This window comes from Aspergillus tubingensis (assembly GCF_013340325.1).
Source record: "Aspergillus tubingensis WU-2223L DNA, scaffold_8, whole genome shotgun sequence".
NCBI lineage: Eukaryota > Fungi > Ascomycota > Eurotiomycetes > Eurotiales > Aspergillaceae > Aspergillus > Aspergillus tubingensis.
The window spans coordinates 3,623,974-3,639,964 of record NW_023336282.1 but is presented as its reverse complement, the minus strand read 5'-3'; the positions used below and the strand labels follow the sequence as shown (position 1 = coordinate 3,639,964).

Below are 15,991 nucleotides of genomic sequence, written 5' to 3'. Positions count from 1 at the left end.
ATTCCAGAGCAGTGATACCACATCAATGCAACCAGGGAAGGCACCCAATCCTATGAAGCTTGAGTCCTCTACTAATAGTGAAAAGGCTTTTCATAAAACACTACCAAAAGACAGCAGAATTGGAACCACGACCCATCATGGTTTCTATAAATACCACAAAGCTAGATTAGTCCAAAAGGAGGTTGTTGCCTTTCTGCGTCTCTCCTTCCACGCACGGTCAAAGAAGAGTTTCCGTCCCGTGGTTGACTGACCCCCTTTGTGCTCATCTTCTTTCCCTAACCGTGCAACGATTCCAGGAACTATGCTGGTTTTGCTCGTCTCAATGTCTTTGTTCTCGACATCCTAAATATGCCGGCATATGGCTTCTACCTGCATACATTATTTTTGCGCTATTATCCTCACTATCATTGAATTTGGCAGACTTACCCAGTAGGCACCATGCCCGACCCACACCCACGCTACAAACTTCGAGGAAGGAATCCCGTCGAAAAAGATGTCTTTGGAGGCCTGGATAAGTTCTTGAGAAAACAACGCAAGACTCCCCGGGTGAAAAAACCAGAAACAGGTGGAGAAGCAGGGAAGCCACGGAAAGGTAAACGAAAAGGTAATCAAGAAGCCTCGCCAGGGCCATCAACGACGAATTGGTTTAAAGCCAAGATCCACCTCAAATTCATCAGAGACGCCCAAGAAGAATCAGCTCAACAGCCCGAGGAAGCCTCAGCAGAAGGTGCCGCCAACAATCCTGATAATCATCGCTCCACTGAGAGCGAGAAGGATCTCATACCTGGGGAGTCTCTCTCTGACACACATTTCTATTACCAGCGGACCGGATCTCGCAGGCCCGGTCGCTCGTTTGTTGCCAATGTTGAGGTAGATGAAGATGTGCCGGTGGATAAGATATTTGAATCCAAATATCTGCCATCAGATGATGATACTGGTAAGTAAACTCTGCTGCGGTGGCAAGACAGAGCACTGATTGAGGTTGCGCGGTGATTATAGAATATCAGAGGCTGGTGGATCTATGGCAAGATCCTGCAGTCGAAGATGCGCGCGAGATCTCGGACTGGTCTGAGTTAGAAAAACTAGTAGATCCAAAGAAAGCCAGGTTCGCTCCCTTTTTCAGGGACGTTCATGACGACAGCTATGGTGATAAAACAACAAATATCCTATTTGACTATATGGCCTCGCTTTTTGAGCACGTGCCCAGCCAAGGAGAAATGTGTGTCACCTTTTGACTTTCCGAATACTGTAGAGCCATGAGGAAGCTGATTATGTTCCCCTACCCAGTGAATTTCGCCAGCATTGCTATTTTCCGTTGGCACGCGAAGACTTGGGAACGCACCAGGGACTTTATTTCCGACACTACATTGGAAAAGGAACTCTCAATATCTCTGGTGGTCAAGCAATTGGCGTTCCCCTCGCTATTTGCACGGTGAGATTAGTCCTCCTCGTGAGCCGGTACCTGGAGCTAAACAACCTGCAGTGCAAATTAGACCTCGGACGAGGTGGCATCTCCCAGTCTGAGATCCCGGGACTTCTATTCCAAGCCAACATGGCATTCGAGTTCGAAAGTGATCACGAGGAATATCCTGCATATATCATCAGCGTGCGAGGTTGGAGATTTCGGTTCGTGAAAGGTATCATGACCCAGCAGGAAGTTGCCCGTTTCCAAGACAAGAAAAAGCGATCAGGGAGGATCAAGGTGCAGCGGACCGGGGAGTACGATATCTATGACCGCGAGGAGCGCAAGGAGTTCATCAGAGTTATGCTAGGCTTGTTGCGATCATTCAAAGATCGACGCGAAGCAGACTTTTCTACTGAACTGCCCTGATTCGGTGGTGACGTACAACCAGTGATGGTGTATATGTGCGTGTGTGTACAGAATGCCGTTATCATTATCTTGTGGAGCTATAGCGACTGAAGTTAAGACACTTGGACAGATCTTGTTGATCATTGGTCTGATAGTTATAGTGTTATTAGGCCTGCACTGGGTACTTATGAGGTTTCATATCTGTTCAACGGGGCCTCGGAAAGCAGACAGATTGCTTCACTTCCCACCAACCTAATATGATCAATCATCACGCAAACATGAGCAGTGAACCAGCTCTACCGTTGAACTAAGCAGTAAGCACTAACACAGCCGAGGAATAGCCTCAAGCCCATACAAGCATCGGATATGAAAAGAATGAACAACGACGGCAGCGTAGAAAGCACACGCAAGCATGTCCGTTGTTTCCAAACCACCAACTCCTCCATAAGAAGTGGTGAAACAATGGACATGATGTTGGGATAATTAGGTGGGACATGAGTGGTCGAATTCATACCAGTTATCCGGCCTAGTTCCTGGTCCGACGGACGTCCGAGCTTCCGGCTGGCGTCGGATAGGCTGCTATGGTGATAGGGCCAAGGTGTGGGGCCAATTAGATTATTCTAGTGTATGAGCATTCTGGAGACAATTGATAGCCATGCCATCGTTCCTTTCAACTTCTCCTTTTCGAATGAAAGTGAGCAAGTATTTTCACTGTTCCTGCTATACAATATCAACGTCAAGGACAGGCGTATAGTTAGGGTTGAAAACAGGGACTCGGGATTACCTAACAAAAAGGGTTCAGGTGGGGCGGATCCTCCGATGGCCCGTGGTGACTAAGGCGCCACCGTTGCGCCCCTGCTATCATCACGTGCTTTTTTTTTTCGGGCGAGACCACGTGAGAGCGAGATCGGACAGCTTCTCCTCGCTCGCAGTCCGTTTCCCCCGCGCTGCATTGATTCCATCCCAATCTCAGTAAGAAAGGGTCTGGATCCCTCCATTCGTCTCCTCCTCGAAAGGATCTGCACGCACAAACAGCGCGCCTTGACATAACTTCACCCATTTCGGTGTTTATTTGTTTCACACTTCTCCGACTCTCTCTCCGAAGTTCTTTTTCCCTCACGTGGGCAAAAGGCTCGTGCCCAGCCAATTTCCCCGGCAGACCCCCGAATATTCTTTTCTTTTTCTTATTTGGTGTTATAATACCACATCCTATTTCGGCCCTCTTACTACCTTCCCTACTATCAGCCTGGAGTCTTCCGAACGATCGCCCAGCGGAATCGGAGGCAGGGGCCTGCAGGGTGCCATCCTGGAGCCACTCGCAGGAGAGAATGCTTCTGCTGCCCCCAGTCCCGTAATGGGAGGTGCCAGCCATCCATCTGTCTCCCCTGCTGTTGGGTCTGATGCTGCGGGTCCAGCCAGGAAGCGCACCACCACCATGGCGGGGTTGGACAGCTCCCCGGGCAGTATTGATGATATCGACGGGCAGGACAACCAGGAGGAGAAGAAGAGACAGCCCGTGAAACGGGCCTGTAATGAATGTCGTCAACAAAAGGTAAGCTCACGCCACTTAGGGTTTCTTTCCCTCCGAGACATGTGGCTTATCTGGATTGATGTTAACCTTCTTTCATTTCATACAGCTCCGATGTGATGTAATTCAAGACCCTTGGACGGATTGCTCTCGATGTCGTCGTCTAAAGCTCGACTGTAAAATCGAATCCAACTTCAAACGGGTTGGGAAACGCAGTCGCAACGCCGAGATGGAACGCGAGATCATCGAGCTGAGAAAGCAGATTGCTACTGTGCAGGCTGGAGCTATACCTCCGTCACAGTCGGCGTCTTTGCCACCGGTTCAGACTCCCAAGCAAGAAACGGCCAGTCAGGTTGGCTCGGGAGTCTACCATACGCCGTCGGCCATGTCTACGGATCAGTATATGGGTTCTCATGAAGCTGTTGCGTCGCTTCTGGATTTGCGCTCTGGCTTTGATGGCACGAACTTTATGAGGAACGGCAATCATCACTTCAAGCGCATTGAAGATGTCGCGGTCGTTCCGGAGAGGGTGACAGAGCTGTTTCATCTGTAAGGCCTGACCAGACTGTATTGTTCACAGGTCAATGCTAATGCTGTTAGGTTTTTCACCTTCTACCATCCGTTTCTACCGTTCCTTGATCGAGAACAGTCGCCTGATGATTACTACAGCGCATCGCCACTGCTGTTCTGGACCATCATCAGCGTAGGCGCGCGGCGCTTCCAAGCCGACACCCACCTTCTCAATTCCCTCTCAGGCCCGGTTTCGCGACTGGTGTGGAGTACGCTGGCGGACATCCCACAAAGCTACCACGTCGTGAAGGCTCTCTGCTTGCTCTGTACCTGGCCTTTCCCTACCAGCAGCACGTCCACCGATCCGACCTTTATGCTCTGCGGTATGATGATTCAAGTGGCAATGCAGCTGGGGCTACACCGTCCATCGCACACGCAGGACTTTAGCAAATTCCGCGTGGAGCTCATTGAAGATGAACTTCGAGACAAGGTGCGGACGTGGGCAGTCTGCAACATTGTCGCCCAACGGTATGTGGTTTCATCGTTATCGATTTCGATCCTTTACTGACCGCGATGTAGGGTTGCTACTGGTTATGGCCAGCCTCCGTCTAGTGTGTACGACTGGACACTGTCTTCAAATGATTCGATGGACCCCAACTTCAGGTTGCCCGACGACATTAGGTCAAGGCTCGAGATTGAAAAGTTTTGCGACAAGGTCACCAAATCTTTATACACCAACCGGCGGGACCCCGTCGGACTTTGCAGCGATCAGGAGCGATCAACACTGATCTCGTTCCTGTCGCGGGATTTCGATGAACTGGAGAATCAGCTGAAGGCGCACAATGACAGTACGTTCTTTCTTAGACATTATGGTATTATAAAGACGGTCTAACCTTTTCAGGTATCACCAATCTCTATTTGCGCGCATCGAATCTGCACCTCCATCTGTCTGCGTTCTTCGACGACACAACCGCAAAGGATTATAGAGAGCGTCTTCTCTCGCTTTATGTTGCTACCACGACGTTCCTCGAAGCAGCGATGAACCTTGAAACAGAAGTCGGCCCGGTGCTGTCGTACACCCCGTACTACGTGTATCAGATGATGGTTGCGGGCGGATGTACTCTGCTGAAGCTATGCAAGAGTTTCTTCGCCGCGCACATCGACATGGATTACGCAAAGAACCTCTTCAACCGGACGATCTGGGCGATTAGACGCGTGTCCGTTTCCAGCAACGACCTGCCGGAGCGACTGGCGGAAGTAGTAGCGCAGATGTGGCGGCTGAACAACGTGCCCACACCGAAACTGACGGCAGACGGCGGAGAGGTCGACGATTCGCTGATGCTCAAGGTGCGCTGCCGAATGAGCATGTCCTTGCTTTTTGACTCAGTCTGGCGGTGGCGGGAAGACGCGCGGACCAAGGGGCGTAATCTCGAAGGTATGCACGGATGCCAACACATCGACGTATGTATCGGAGACTGACAATAACTGCAGCTTATCTCAAAAACCCAACCAATCCAGACTCCAACGCCGAATCCTCCAACTCGTCATCTATTCAACCGACGCGCACCTCGACCGCGACACCCGGAGTCGCCGGCGCCGCAGACCCCAGCCTCGCGCCAGCCCCCATGCTCCCCCAGGCTAACATGGGCGTATCCGCACCAAGCGCTGTGGGTGCCCTTCCCAGCGGATTCATGGAACCTAACTACGAAGTATTCGATCCGCTGAACTGGCTTCTGGACGGACTGGTCGATTTGCCGTATTCATACTCGACGATATCGGGGATCGAGTCTCAGGGTATTGCATGAGCAGAATAATTCTGTTTGTTCGACGACTGACATGGCACATAACTTTCCTACACTACTTTTACATATATTTGACGACTTTTTGATGTTTATTGTTGATCGATTGATTGATTGATGTACCATATTATTATACCAGCGAGATGATTGGATTGATGTCCGACACACGCACACCCCCCACACACACACCTCCGACAACCCTTACGTTATGGAGTCGGACTGGAGCGAGGAGTTGGCGATTTGCTTTGCTTTGTTTTGCTAGCTTTATTCGATATGCTAGGGTTGGATCTTGTTTTGTTTTCTTTCATTCAGATGATACCATGTATCGATAGGTGGATGCGATGCATATAGTGCAATCAATAGATGTATCTACGTGATTTCCTACTCAAAAAGATAAGATTTGTGAAAGTGAGATATAGTTTGGAGGTACCATATTATCTATTAATCTAAGGTCTAGTGTAAGTAGATAATGATACGGTTATAGTTACGGTTATCTTAGTCTCAAATCTAAGTCTAGCTTACCAAGTTCTTAAAACCATGGATAGATAGATATCACGTGGCTGGCGTATTCCAACATCTTAACTACTCCGTTACTTCATCAGATATCCTCTATGTATTTATCCATAATATCTTCTATCCCACTACCTTCAAACTATATACTATATCTATAATTCATACTCATAACTTATTCACTCCTACAAGAGATAATACTATATCAACAATGACAGAATACACAACCACCCGCCCTACAAAATCCCTCCTCATTCCTAAGAAACGTCCACTCAAAACCCCATCCACAAATATATCCAAGAATTATTCTACAGAGAAATACACACCAACCCTGCATTTCATATCGCCATCCTCATCTTCATCTACAGAACAAGACTCTAAATCCAAATCTACGGATAAGGATAAGGATAAGGGAGCGAGAGCTACTACAACAACAGAGTTCAATTTCTCTCTCCCGCCGCAGCCGTTTCTTGATCCGGGGTGTTGGGAGAGGATTCGCAATTCCTCTTCTTCGAGGTTAGGTGATGAGGCTGGAAGTGGAAGTAGGAGTGGGAGTGTCATGCAGTTAAATGAGAGGGAGAAAGAGGAAGAGAGACGACGGAGGAGGGCGAGGGAGGCGGAGTATGGGGGGATGGCTGTTCGGGGAAGACTTAAATGACTAATATTTCTCTCTCTCACATTCTTTTTCTTATGTTTTCGTTGTGGATCGGTTTACTATTGTGTATGGAGTTGTGGGTAATTATTACTGTGGATCTAGTTATATGATATGTATGATATTCCTTATTGATTTAGGTAGGTAAGATCGGTGGCATCGTGTATGTAGTTGCATAAATCATCAGTAAGTAAGGTGTGGTATGGTATCTTCATCATCATGAATGGACTGGGACCATCCAGTTCTCAAATCAAGAGCAAAACAATCCAAAACATAACAATAGCTGACAGTACAAAATGCATGACTAATTCCAAACATATGCAAAATTCATCATCATATCGTCGTTGACGCCATCAATCATAGCATAGCATATAGCACATTCTAAATAACGATAAAGAGAGACATCACAGTCATTCAAAACTCTGCTGATAGATCATTCTGGTATTTTCAGCTGCGTGCTCGACTCCATCAGGACTGCCCCGCTGATACTCTGCTTGAGTTTCTCGCGTTTGGCTTCTCGACGGTGCTCCGCGTGCCGCTGCCATGTGCGTCGCACGCGTTTGCGGATGTTGCGGACCTTATTCGTTCGGAAGCGAAGCCGCCACCAAGACAGGGATCGGAACCGCTGGTGGTGGAGCGATGTCTGTGAGCAGAACGCCTCGGGGCTGAAGACTTGGCTTCCTACGAGCGTGCTGCGGTTGGCGAGGTGTCGACTGGCTTGTTCGGGCCGCCGTCTGGTACCCGGGCTGCGAAGCGCAGGACCCTCAAACACAACGCGCTGCTGTGGCATGCCTAACGAGTTCTTGATCACTAAGTCCGACGCCTCGGGGTTTGCAGCGGGCGACTGAGGAGCCTCGCGAGGCGACTCCTCCTCTGGTTCCGAGTCCTCCCAGAACCGACGAGGCCGCCAGAAAGGCTGCTGTCGCCCATCGATGTCCTTGCCGGCCTTGCGGTTCTTCACCGACGTCAGTGACAATGAGCGGACGAATGAATTGAAAGAGTCAGACCGAGGACGTACCAGCCACGGACGGCGGCCCGGGCCAAACCGACGGCCCCGGAGCTTACTTGGCTCGTTGGTGTAACCTGCCCCGCCCGGCTGACGGTCGCCGTCTGGCACGGGCGTCGGGGGCACGACCTGGCAGATGGGCGGCTTTGGCGGCTGGCGGGGGTTTTTGAGAGGGGATGTCATCTCGTAGCGTTGAGTGGGAGATTCTTCCGTTCGGTGTTGGTACAGTTCAGGGTAGTCGGGTTGCCCTCGTTGTGTAGACTGAGCCTGCGGGTCGACCAGGAGCAGTGATTCATTGTTGTGCGGGAAGAAGACGACGGTCCTGGCCTCAGAGACTTCGATCAGGCCGGGCGAAGATGAAGGGATTGAAATTTGTGTGTACGGCATTGATGGTGGGCGCAGATGCGACATATCCTCCACTCCGATGATGATGGACTGCGTCTTGGATGCTTCCACAGCATCATGTGTCTCGCGGGTTGCGGTCTCTGCTTTAGCTAGACGTGGCTGCTCAGCAACACGATCATGAGTTCCATGTTCCGTAGTCATTGCATGGTCCCGCAGGCTCTCTGATGTCAAAGACGTAGTCCGCGAGTTATTTCGACTGGTTGGTGCAGAGAGCGAGGAGCTGCGGGCCGGGATACTCGGTCGGCCAGAGTGGCGACCACGAGATTCCGCCCGCCTCGAGCTGCTCGCAGTCGTGTCGGACGTGCGCTTCTGACGAGGAGGCTCGCGAGAGCCAGGCCGGCTACCCGATGCGGACGGGCCTTGTCGACTGGAGTGGCGCGAGCGGCTTTGCGAGGTATTTCTGCTGGTCGAAGTGGACGACTTGAGAGAGGAGGTTCGTTCCGGGATCACAACCACCGGCACCACATCCACGGTTTGCTGCTGGGTGTTGACGCTGGAGGCTCCAGAGAACGAGATTTCCGACGCGATGCTCTTGCGGTCGCTCTCGGTGATCCGACCAGCTTTGTGTACTAGGCGATGTTGCGAGTCCGCGCTGGAAGCGGTTGATCCATGTTCTGGGCTGGGGAAAGGCGAACTAGCCGAACGCAGCGAGCCTCTTTTATCGGTATGACGCAGGGATCTTCGAGTGGACCTTGGAGCGTCGATGATCATTACCTCGACAGTGGACGAAGACATGGACACGTCTGACAGCCGGCGAGCGTCGTCGTGCTCCGCAGAGTGAGGCTGGTCCTCCGCACGTGGCCAGCCAATCTCTTCGCGAAACTGTTCAATGGACAAGCCACCCACTGGTTCCTGCGCATCCCGGACAGACTCCCGTAGATTCGAGCGTGCCGGGGGAACTTTGTTCTGTGCCTCCCAACCATTCATCTCGTAACCATGTTCTGCGTCCGCAGTACGGACCTTGGGAACCCCATTCCTCGTAGACTTCTTCCTGCGCGGCGGCGACACCTTCAATTCTGCATCATCGTCCATCTTTCGTTGCACATGGGTCTCCATCACGGACGGTCGGAGGCGTTGAGTACGAGGATCAGGAACCGGTGTCGACTCTCCACTCCCTCGGTCATCATAGTCCGCCGGCTCGTCCCTCAACGACCTCTGTCTGGTAGGCAACAACGACTGCGTAGACTGACGAGGAGTTTCCGTCTCTGCGTCCGAGATCATTTCATAGGCTGTCCGAAACGACTCGGCGTGCGATGAGGAGGAAGAAGACAGTCCAAAGTGCGACAGTCCCGGACGCGGGGCGGAAGGAGCGACACGCGGGGGAGTAGTTTCAGGCGTGGGTGGATGGGACGGCTTGGAGGTCACCGCCCCGTTCACGGAGTAGGATGAAGTAGCTTTTGGCGTGCTTGTTCCGCTGCTCATGAGGTCTTCGCTCTGAGCAACTCCAGGCGGCGTTAGAGGACGGACGGGAGCGGCTGCCAACGGGGTGGCATTTGAAGGGCGGCCATGCTGAGGTTGAGGCGTTGCCTCGATGGCTGGAGGGCTCCAGAGGACATTTGGCCTTCGTCGTAGAGACTTGTGGGCCCTCAACTGGGGCGGGTCCAGGTGTCCTGGTGAGGCGAGAGACGTGTTCACGACTTCCAGGCCGGGCATGGTGAGATGGCCCAACTGTCTGGGATGCCCAATTGGCGGACCCGACGGTCGCGGCAATCCGGACTGATATTTGTCACAAGCGATCACAGAGGGTGATTGGCAGGAGAATCATGACACTTGAGTTGTTTCAATGGAGATTGGTCCCAGCTAATAGCTGACGACGTCGCATCGCCTGCTCACCGCGGCAGTTCGAAGTGTGAGGTTGAGTTTCAAACAAGCAGATAACGTTTACTACAATGGATAAGAAACCCCCAAAAGAGGTGACCGTTTTGGACAACGGCTACCTTGGACACATTCACTGGATCTTTATCTTTTCTTTTCTTTTTTCTTTCCTGCCAACCCTGGGACAAAGTTTGTTGTAAAAGCGACTGAGCGGCGGCCAGCAAGGGAGGGAAGTGGATGGACAGCGCAAGGGGAGGAACACGGTAAACTAACGAATTAATGCCCACCCCAGCGCGTCTTACAAACCAGACTGATGCCAATTCTTCCGGTCAGCAGCGATTATGCTCCTCCAGGGGCATCGACGATTCCAAAAATAGAGAATATAGTTAAGAATTGGGACCAGGCAAGGCGTGACACGCAGGAGGAAACCCCGTTGGCACAGAAAAGGTCCGAGGAGCGCGACGACGAGGCAAGACAGATGAGTCGCAAAGACATTCCACGTTGCGGATCCAGCGCGCGGTGCACTCAGCGGACCGCCCCAGGTCAATCCGGGATAATGACCGCGATTAAAGTCGTGGGTCGGCTTGGCAAACTACATGGAGGAAAGCAGAGGGGGAAGGATGAGGCCCAAGTATGGCAGGGCTGGCTAATTGATGGTCTGGAGAAGCGCGACCGAATGGAAGTGGGAGAGAGATGATGAGGGGGAATGGATGGAGGGATTGATTTGTTCGGAGAATCGGCGACGATCCAGTGACTCGCCCTGCAGTTGTCACGGGATGCTCCGAAATGCTATAGGCTCACACTACTATAAGACGGGGTTACTACAATGCCATATAGGACCGGGAAGTACCCGAGGCATCAAGGTTATTGCTACACAGTACACCAGACGTTGCGGTGTCGACACGGTTAAGTAACTTCCACCAAGTATATATTGACACCGCCGGTTACTGTAGGTTCCTGATCGCGCTGAACAAGGAATTGCATCATCGATGACATGAGTCCCCCTGCAACGTTTGGCAGAAATCTCGGGAGTGGCGTGTGTAATCCATGGTCGACCACTGCTGAACCATCCCCCAGACCGGGAACACAGTAACTAGCCAGAGGACCCGCGATTGTTGTTTGCCGGCGCTGAATCGGATCCGACTTTTGCTGAGAAGCGGAATGGGTAGGCGAGCAGAGCAGCCACTTAAGTAGGCACGGGATGCCCCCCCCAAACGAGGGATTAAACTGCGCATATGATGACATGACGACCAGTGAGAAGAAGAGTCTGACGATAACTCGAACCGGAATAAAGGGCTAGACCCAGATCTTTGTTGAATAATCAGGACAGAGCTTGTATCTCGCGTTAATCTAATCTACTACGTACTAATGTCATTTCCGATTTGAAATCAGTCATGGGGGAGGATATGAAGAAGCCATGACGGGATATGACGCAGTGTGAGATGGTCAGTGAGCAGCCACCAAAAGGAAGAGAAATTCGAGAGTAATGAAACGAGATGAGGGAGAGATTAAGTATGGGGTTAGTTAGTGGGAGCAATGATAGATGATGAAGAAGGCGAAAAGGCGATGATGCCAGAAAGAAAGACTAACTGACACAGAGAGAGACAATCGGCACGCGAGACTGGCTGAGTCATCACCCACGGAAGGAACCAGACTAACCTGAACCGGCAAGTCAGTCTAGGCGAAGATCCCCTTCGACGTCATGGCTGCTTGCAATTCCACCTCCGCTGGCCGATGACGCTCCATGCCGTTCATTCGATTCCCCTCCTCTTTTCTTTTTTTGATTTAGATTTATTTTATTTTATTTGATCTTACACTTCCTCATGCATCGGCATGTGTTCTTGAAATTATAATCTTAATAGCCTCTCATCCGTCTTCGTCCGCCATATTTTTTTTCTGATTTCCTGCCACGGTGCTCCCTCACGTTGTGCTGCCTGCAGTCTGTCCAGCTGCCCTCATCCATCCATCATCCATCCATCGATCTGCCCATCGGCCAGCATTTCCCCACCATCCCGTCCTCTCGCTTTCTCTCCGTCTCCATTTCAGCTGAAAGAGAAAGGGAAAGAAGATTAAATTAAAATTAATATACTCTACGACGATTATCTTGTGACTGGTGTCCCGTCCATTCTCCAATCCTTTCATCCAGAAATTTCGACTGTGGTTCTTTACTGGGGTGTCTTTTTTGACTGTGCAGCAAGCTGCAGTGATCTCACTCACAGGTAATAAAATACTCATCCCAAAAATACCCTCCCCTCTCCTCTTTGCTCCTCCCACCCCTTCTTGTGTGTGTCCATTTTCTTTGTTCGGTCCTGCCACCTTGTAATTTAGTTTGACAAATCCCGATCGATCATCTTCCCGAAACGTCATCGTCTTGTCTTTTTGAAGTTATTCTGTCATTACTCACGCACATCTTTCCTTAAGTGACTGTATTTCCCAACTGACACTAACGGACAATTACAGTTTAGGCCTTGGCGGGGTAAAAAAGCACCAGCAGCTAAATTAGACACAGTTTAACCCAAAAAAGGACAAAAACGAAAAAAACAGAGACACAGAGAATCTTGGTTCCTTCCCAATCACATTTCATCATCTGGCTTTCATTTCTTCTTCCTCGTCCTACTGACCTTGCCTGACTCCTACTATTTCCTACTACTACCTACTGTCTGGCCTCTTTCTTCCCTCCCTTTTTCCTCCCCCCCTACTACTTACTTCTCTTCACTTTCCTTTTTCCTCATTCCCTGTCCCTTTCTTTCCCTTTTCTTCCATTGTAATCCCCCACTTCCCCTTCCCTCCCTCCCTCCCCCCCCTTACTCAGCACACACACTATGAGTACCATACAAAGTCTCAAGAATTTCATACGTCATGGCAAACAAGCCCGCCTGGTGACGCCGCATGCCGAACCCACCACCAATGTCTCTCCCATTCATGCCGAACAACAACGTCAACCCCAGGGCTCCTACCCTCCCGCTGCTGGCAACCTGGATGCCATTGACAGCAGAATGGGCAACGGCCAGGCTCAGCCGTCCCAGAAGAATTCCGACCAGACCCGCCGCGCGCGCGAGGCCGAACTCGAGCAGATTATCGCAGAGGAAAAGAGCAGTCGCAACAAAATGCCCCGATACCCCGGCCTCGAACGTTATACCCTCGTCGAGAAGATGGGCGATGGCGCTTTCAGTAACGTCTATCGCGCCAGGGATAGCACCGGCGAATATGGCGACGTGGCCATCAAAGTCGTCCGGAAGTTTGAAATGAATAGTAATCAGGTAGGAACTGCAACCACACACTCGTTTCCCTTGGTTGTGTCATGGTTTATATGCGCATTCTGGTTATTCCTCTTTATGCTGCTCTCTGTGTTTTCTGATTTGCTGGTTTGCCTTGTTTCCTCTTTACATCTCTCTTTTTCTCTTTCTGAGTCATTTCGCCAATCTCTTGTCAATAGTCATCCGCCCATCTACATCCCGGGTTGAAGAAGAAACCCAAAGCTACAGAGGTGCGCAATCCCTCTGGGATGATCTATCATGAGTCACCCATCCAAGTCGCATGGGTCGCCTGATACCCTGCCCTTGCAATGTCTTCTTTTCGCCTCCCTTTGCTACCAATGACCCCAAAAGTGTTTGCTCGTGCTAATGACTCATTTCTTTCTTAGCGTGCCAATATCCTGAAAGAAGTCCAGATTATGCGCCAGCTAGATCACCCGAATATCGTCAAACTGGTCCAGTTTTCCGAGTCGCGCCAATATTACTACATCGTGCTGGAACTCTGCCCTGGTGGCGAGTTGTTCCATCAGATCGTGCGATTGACCTACTTCAGCGAAGACCTTAGTCGCCACGTCATTCTTCAAGTTGCCAAGGCCATTGAGTATCTTCATGAGACATCCGGTGTCGTGCATCGGTAAGGCCTAACCTCCTACGTGCTCTTGTCCGCCCCCTGGCTTTGCTGACTTTTGCGACAGTGACATTAAACCCGAAAATCTTCTCTTCTACCCCATCGACTTCATCCCGAGCAAAAACCCCAAACCTCGTCAACCTGGGGACGAGGACAAGGTCGATGAAGGCGAATTCATTCCCGGAAAAGGCGCCGGCGGCATTGGTGTGATTAAGATCGCCGATTTTGGTCTGTCCAAGGTCATCTGGGACAGCCAAACTATGACGCCCTGTGGAACTGTCGGCTACACCGCGCCCGAGATTGTCAAGGATGAGAGATACTCGAAGAGTGTTGATATGTGGGCTCTGGGCTGCGTTCTCTACACCCTCCTCTGTGGCTTCCCGCCTTTCTATGACGAGAGCATCCAAGTTCTCACCGAGAAGGTCGCGCGTGGCCAATATACTTTCTTGTCGCCGTGGTGGGACGATATCTCCAAGTCGGCGCAGGATTTGATCTCCCATCTGTTGACGGTCGACCCGGAGAAGCGGTACACGATCAAGCAATTTTTGGAGCATCCGTGGATTCGTCAGACCGACGAAGCAACCGAAGCAGCTGCAGATGCTCCGCCTCTGGCAACCCCGCTAACCACCCGCAAGACACAACAACTGGACGCCTTCGCGGCCGATCAAGCGCCCTATGCCCCGGCCAGCGCCCGTCTCTTGGACCCAGCTTCTGCCGGCCTCGAGCGTCCCATGGACTTCCGCTCTCCTGGTGCGATCAACTTGCGCGAGGTCTTCGACGTGGGTTATGCCGTTCACCGGCAGGAAGAAGAAGGCAAGCGGCGCAAGAACTTCCGCCAAGGGTATCGTGGTGCGAACCCGTCTACAGCATTCCAGTCTGCGCTTAATCCGTTGAACGAAGACTACGACGAGGCTGAAGAGATCACCTACCAACCTCTTCCTCGGGAAGATTTCCCTCCGGCTAAGATTCCCAAAGCCTCCCAGCAAGCCAGTGACGTAGCGGCCATGGAGGCAAAACTTCGATCGACGAACCTGGGCGCGCCCAGCCACGCCGCGCAAGCGCGCCAAGCGCACCAGCCCCGACAGCAGCAAGGATACGGCCAGCACAGCGCCAAGGTGGCAGCCGCTGCGAAGCAGAGCATTGCGCGGGGTGCGCGGGAGCCCTTCGAGCTGAGTCTCGACAACGCCACCTTATTAGAAAAGAGAGGTCGACGACAACAGGGCCAGGTTGCTTAAGCCTCTCCCTTTCCCAAACTCTCTCTCTCCATCTCCCAAGATCCACAACACTACTTGACAACTCGAGAGCCACAGGCTACGAACTCCCCTTGCTTATGAGTTTCTTGATCTGATGACCTAACCCTTATTCCCCCTTCCCCTTATTCGAAAGTTGGACAGGATCCCGGGTGGCTACACACGAACTCGATCGGTCGCATTTATTCTGGGTGTTTCTTTTTATCGTTGCTATTTTCTTCTTCTTTCACCTCTTCCTTTCATGGCTGGTAATTTTTTTTTCTACTCATGTTTTAGCTGAATTCGGGTTCTGGGCACAGCATATGGTATGGTCCCTTTTCTTCTCACATTTGTACTGATTGTTGCTGGGCTGTTTTGTTCGATGAATGTCATTACGCGCGTGCCATTTTCCTCCGGGGCTATACATTTACATGCTTTGATGCTTCAGATGCACATACATACACATTTGCGAAAGGAGCACATTCGTGGCATGGATTTTTCACGATGCGTGGTGGGCTATATCTATGGATATCACTGCAACTGCTTCCTTTTTCTTCTCGGGGTAGTCCGGCGTATGTACGTTTTGCTCTCTTTCTTTCGTAACTAAAAGCGAATCCTGGTCGATCTATGTTAGTATCTCTAGATGGCCGAAACGGATGAACATGATCATAGTTCATGTCTGTAGAATTATGCCTTGAGCCTGATTGGTGCATTCCGCGTAGCTCTTTTACAGAAGTATAGTAGTGCATACTGCCTTGGAAGACCCCGAAGAACCAAGGTGTCTGTATGTATATCCATACAGACTTGACTGCCTATGCCCTAGATAATACAACTTATTTTCATAC

General features: G+C 51.1%; 4 protein-coding genes across 4 annotated transcripts; 3 read left to right on the top strand and 1 right to left on the bottom strand.

Moving 5' to 3' along the window:
• Nucleotides 1-438: 438 nt before the first annotated feature.
• Nucleotides 439-1,831, top strand: AtWU_07499 (uncharacterized protein; the record flags this gene model as incomplete). Its single annotated transcript, XM_035502608.1, has 3 exons — nt 439-937; nt 1,000-1,219; nt 1,288-1,831. The coding sequence occupies 3 exons, from the start codon at nt 439-441 to the stop codon at nt 1,829-1,831; spliced, it is 1,263 nt and encodes a 420-aa protein (XP_035358501.1).
• Nucleotides 1,832-3,164: 1,333 nt separating this feature from the next.
• Nucleotides 3,165-5,653, top strand: AtWU_07498 (putative C6 transcription factor (Leu3); the record flags this gene model as incomplete). Its single annotated transcript, XM_035502607.1, has 6 exons — nt 3,165-3,362; nt 3,448-3,887; nt 3,939-4,376; nt 4,428-4,696; nt 4,750-5,283; nt 5,340-5,653. 6 exons carry the CDS (start codon nt 3,165-3,167, stop codon nt 5,651-5,653), a joined length of 2,193 nt encoding a protein of 730 aa, XP_035358500.1.
• Nucleotides 5,654-7,242: 1,589 nt separating this feature from the next.
• On the bottom strand, nt 7,243-9,873 carry AtWU_07497 (uncharacterized protein; the record flags this gene model as incomplete). Its single annotated transcript, XM_035502606.1, has 1 exon — nt 7,243-9,873. The coding sequence occupies one exon, from the start codon at nt 9,871-9,873 to the stop codon at nt 7,243-7,245; it is 2,631 nt and encodes an 876-aa protein (XP_035358499.1).
• A 2,984-nt stretch (nt 9,874-12,857) lies between these two features.
• On the top strand, nt 12,858-15,152 carry AtWU_07496 (serine/threonine-protein kinase; the record flags this gene model as incomplete). The annotated part of the gene is made up of 4 exons (XM_035502605.1): nt 12,858-13,295; nt 13,472-13,522; nt 13,679-13,923; nt 13,985-15,152. 4 exons carry the CDS (start codon nt 12,858-12,860, stop codon nt 15,150-15,152), a joined length of 1,902 nt encoding a protein of 633 aa, XP_035358498.1.
• Between the last annotated feature and the right edge of the window lie 839 nt (nt 15,153-15,991).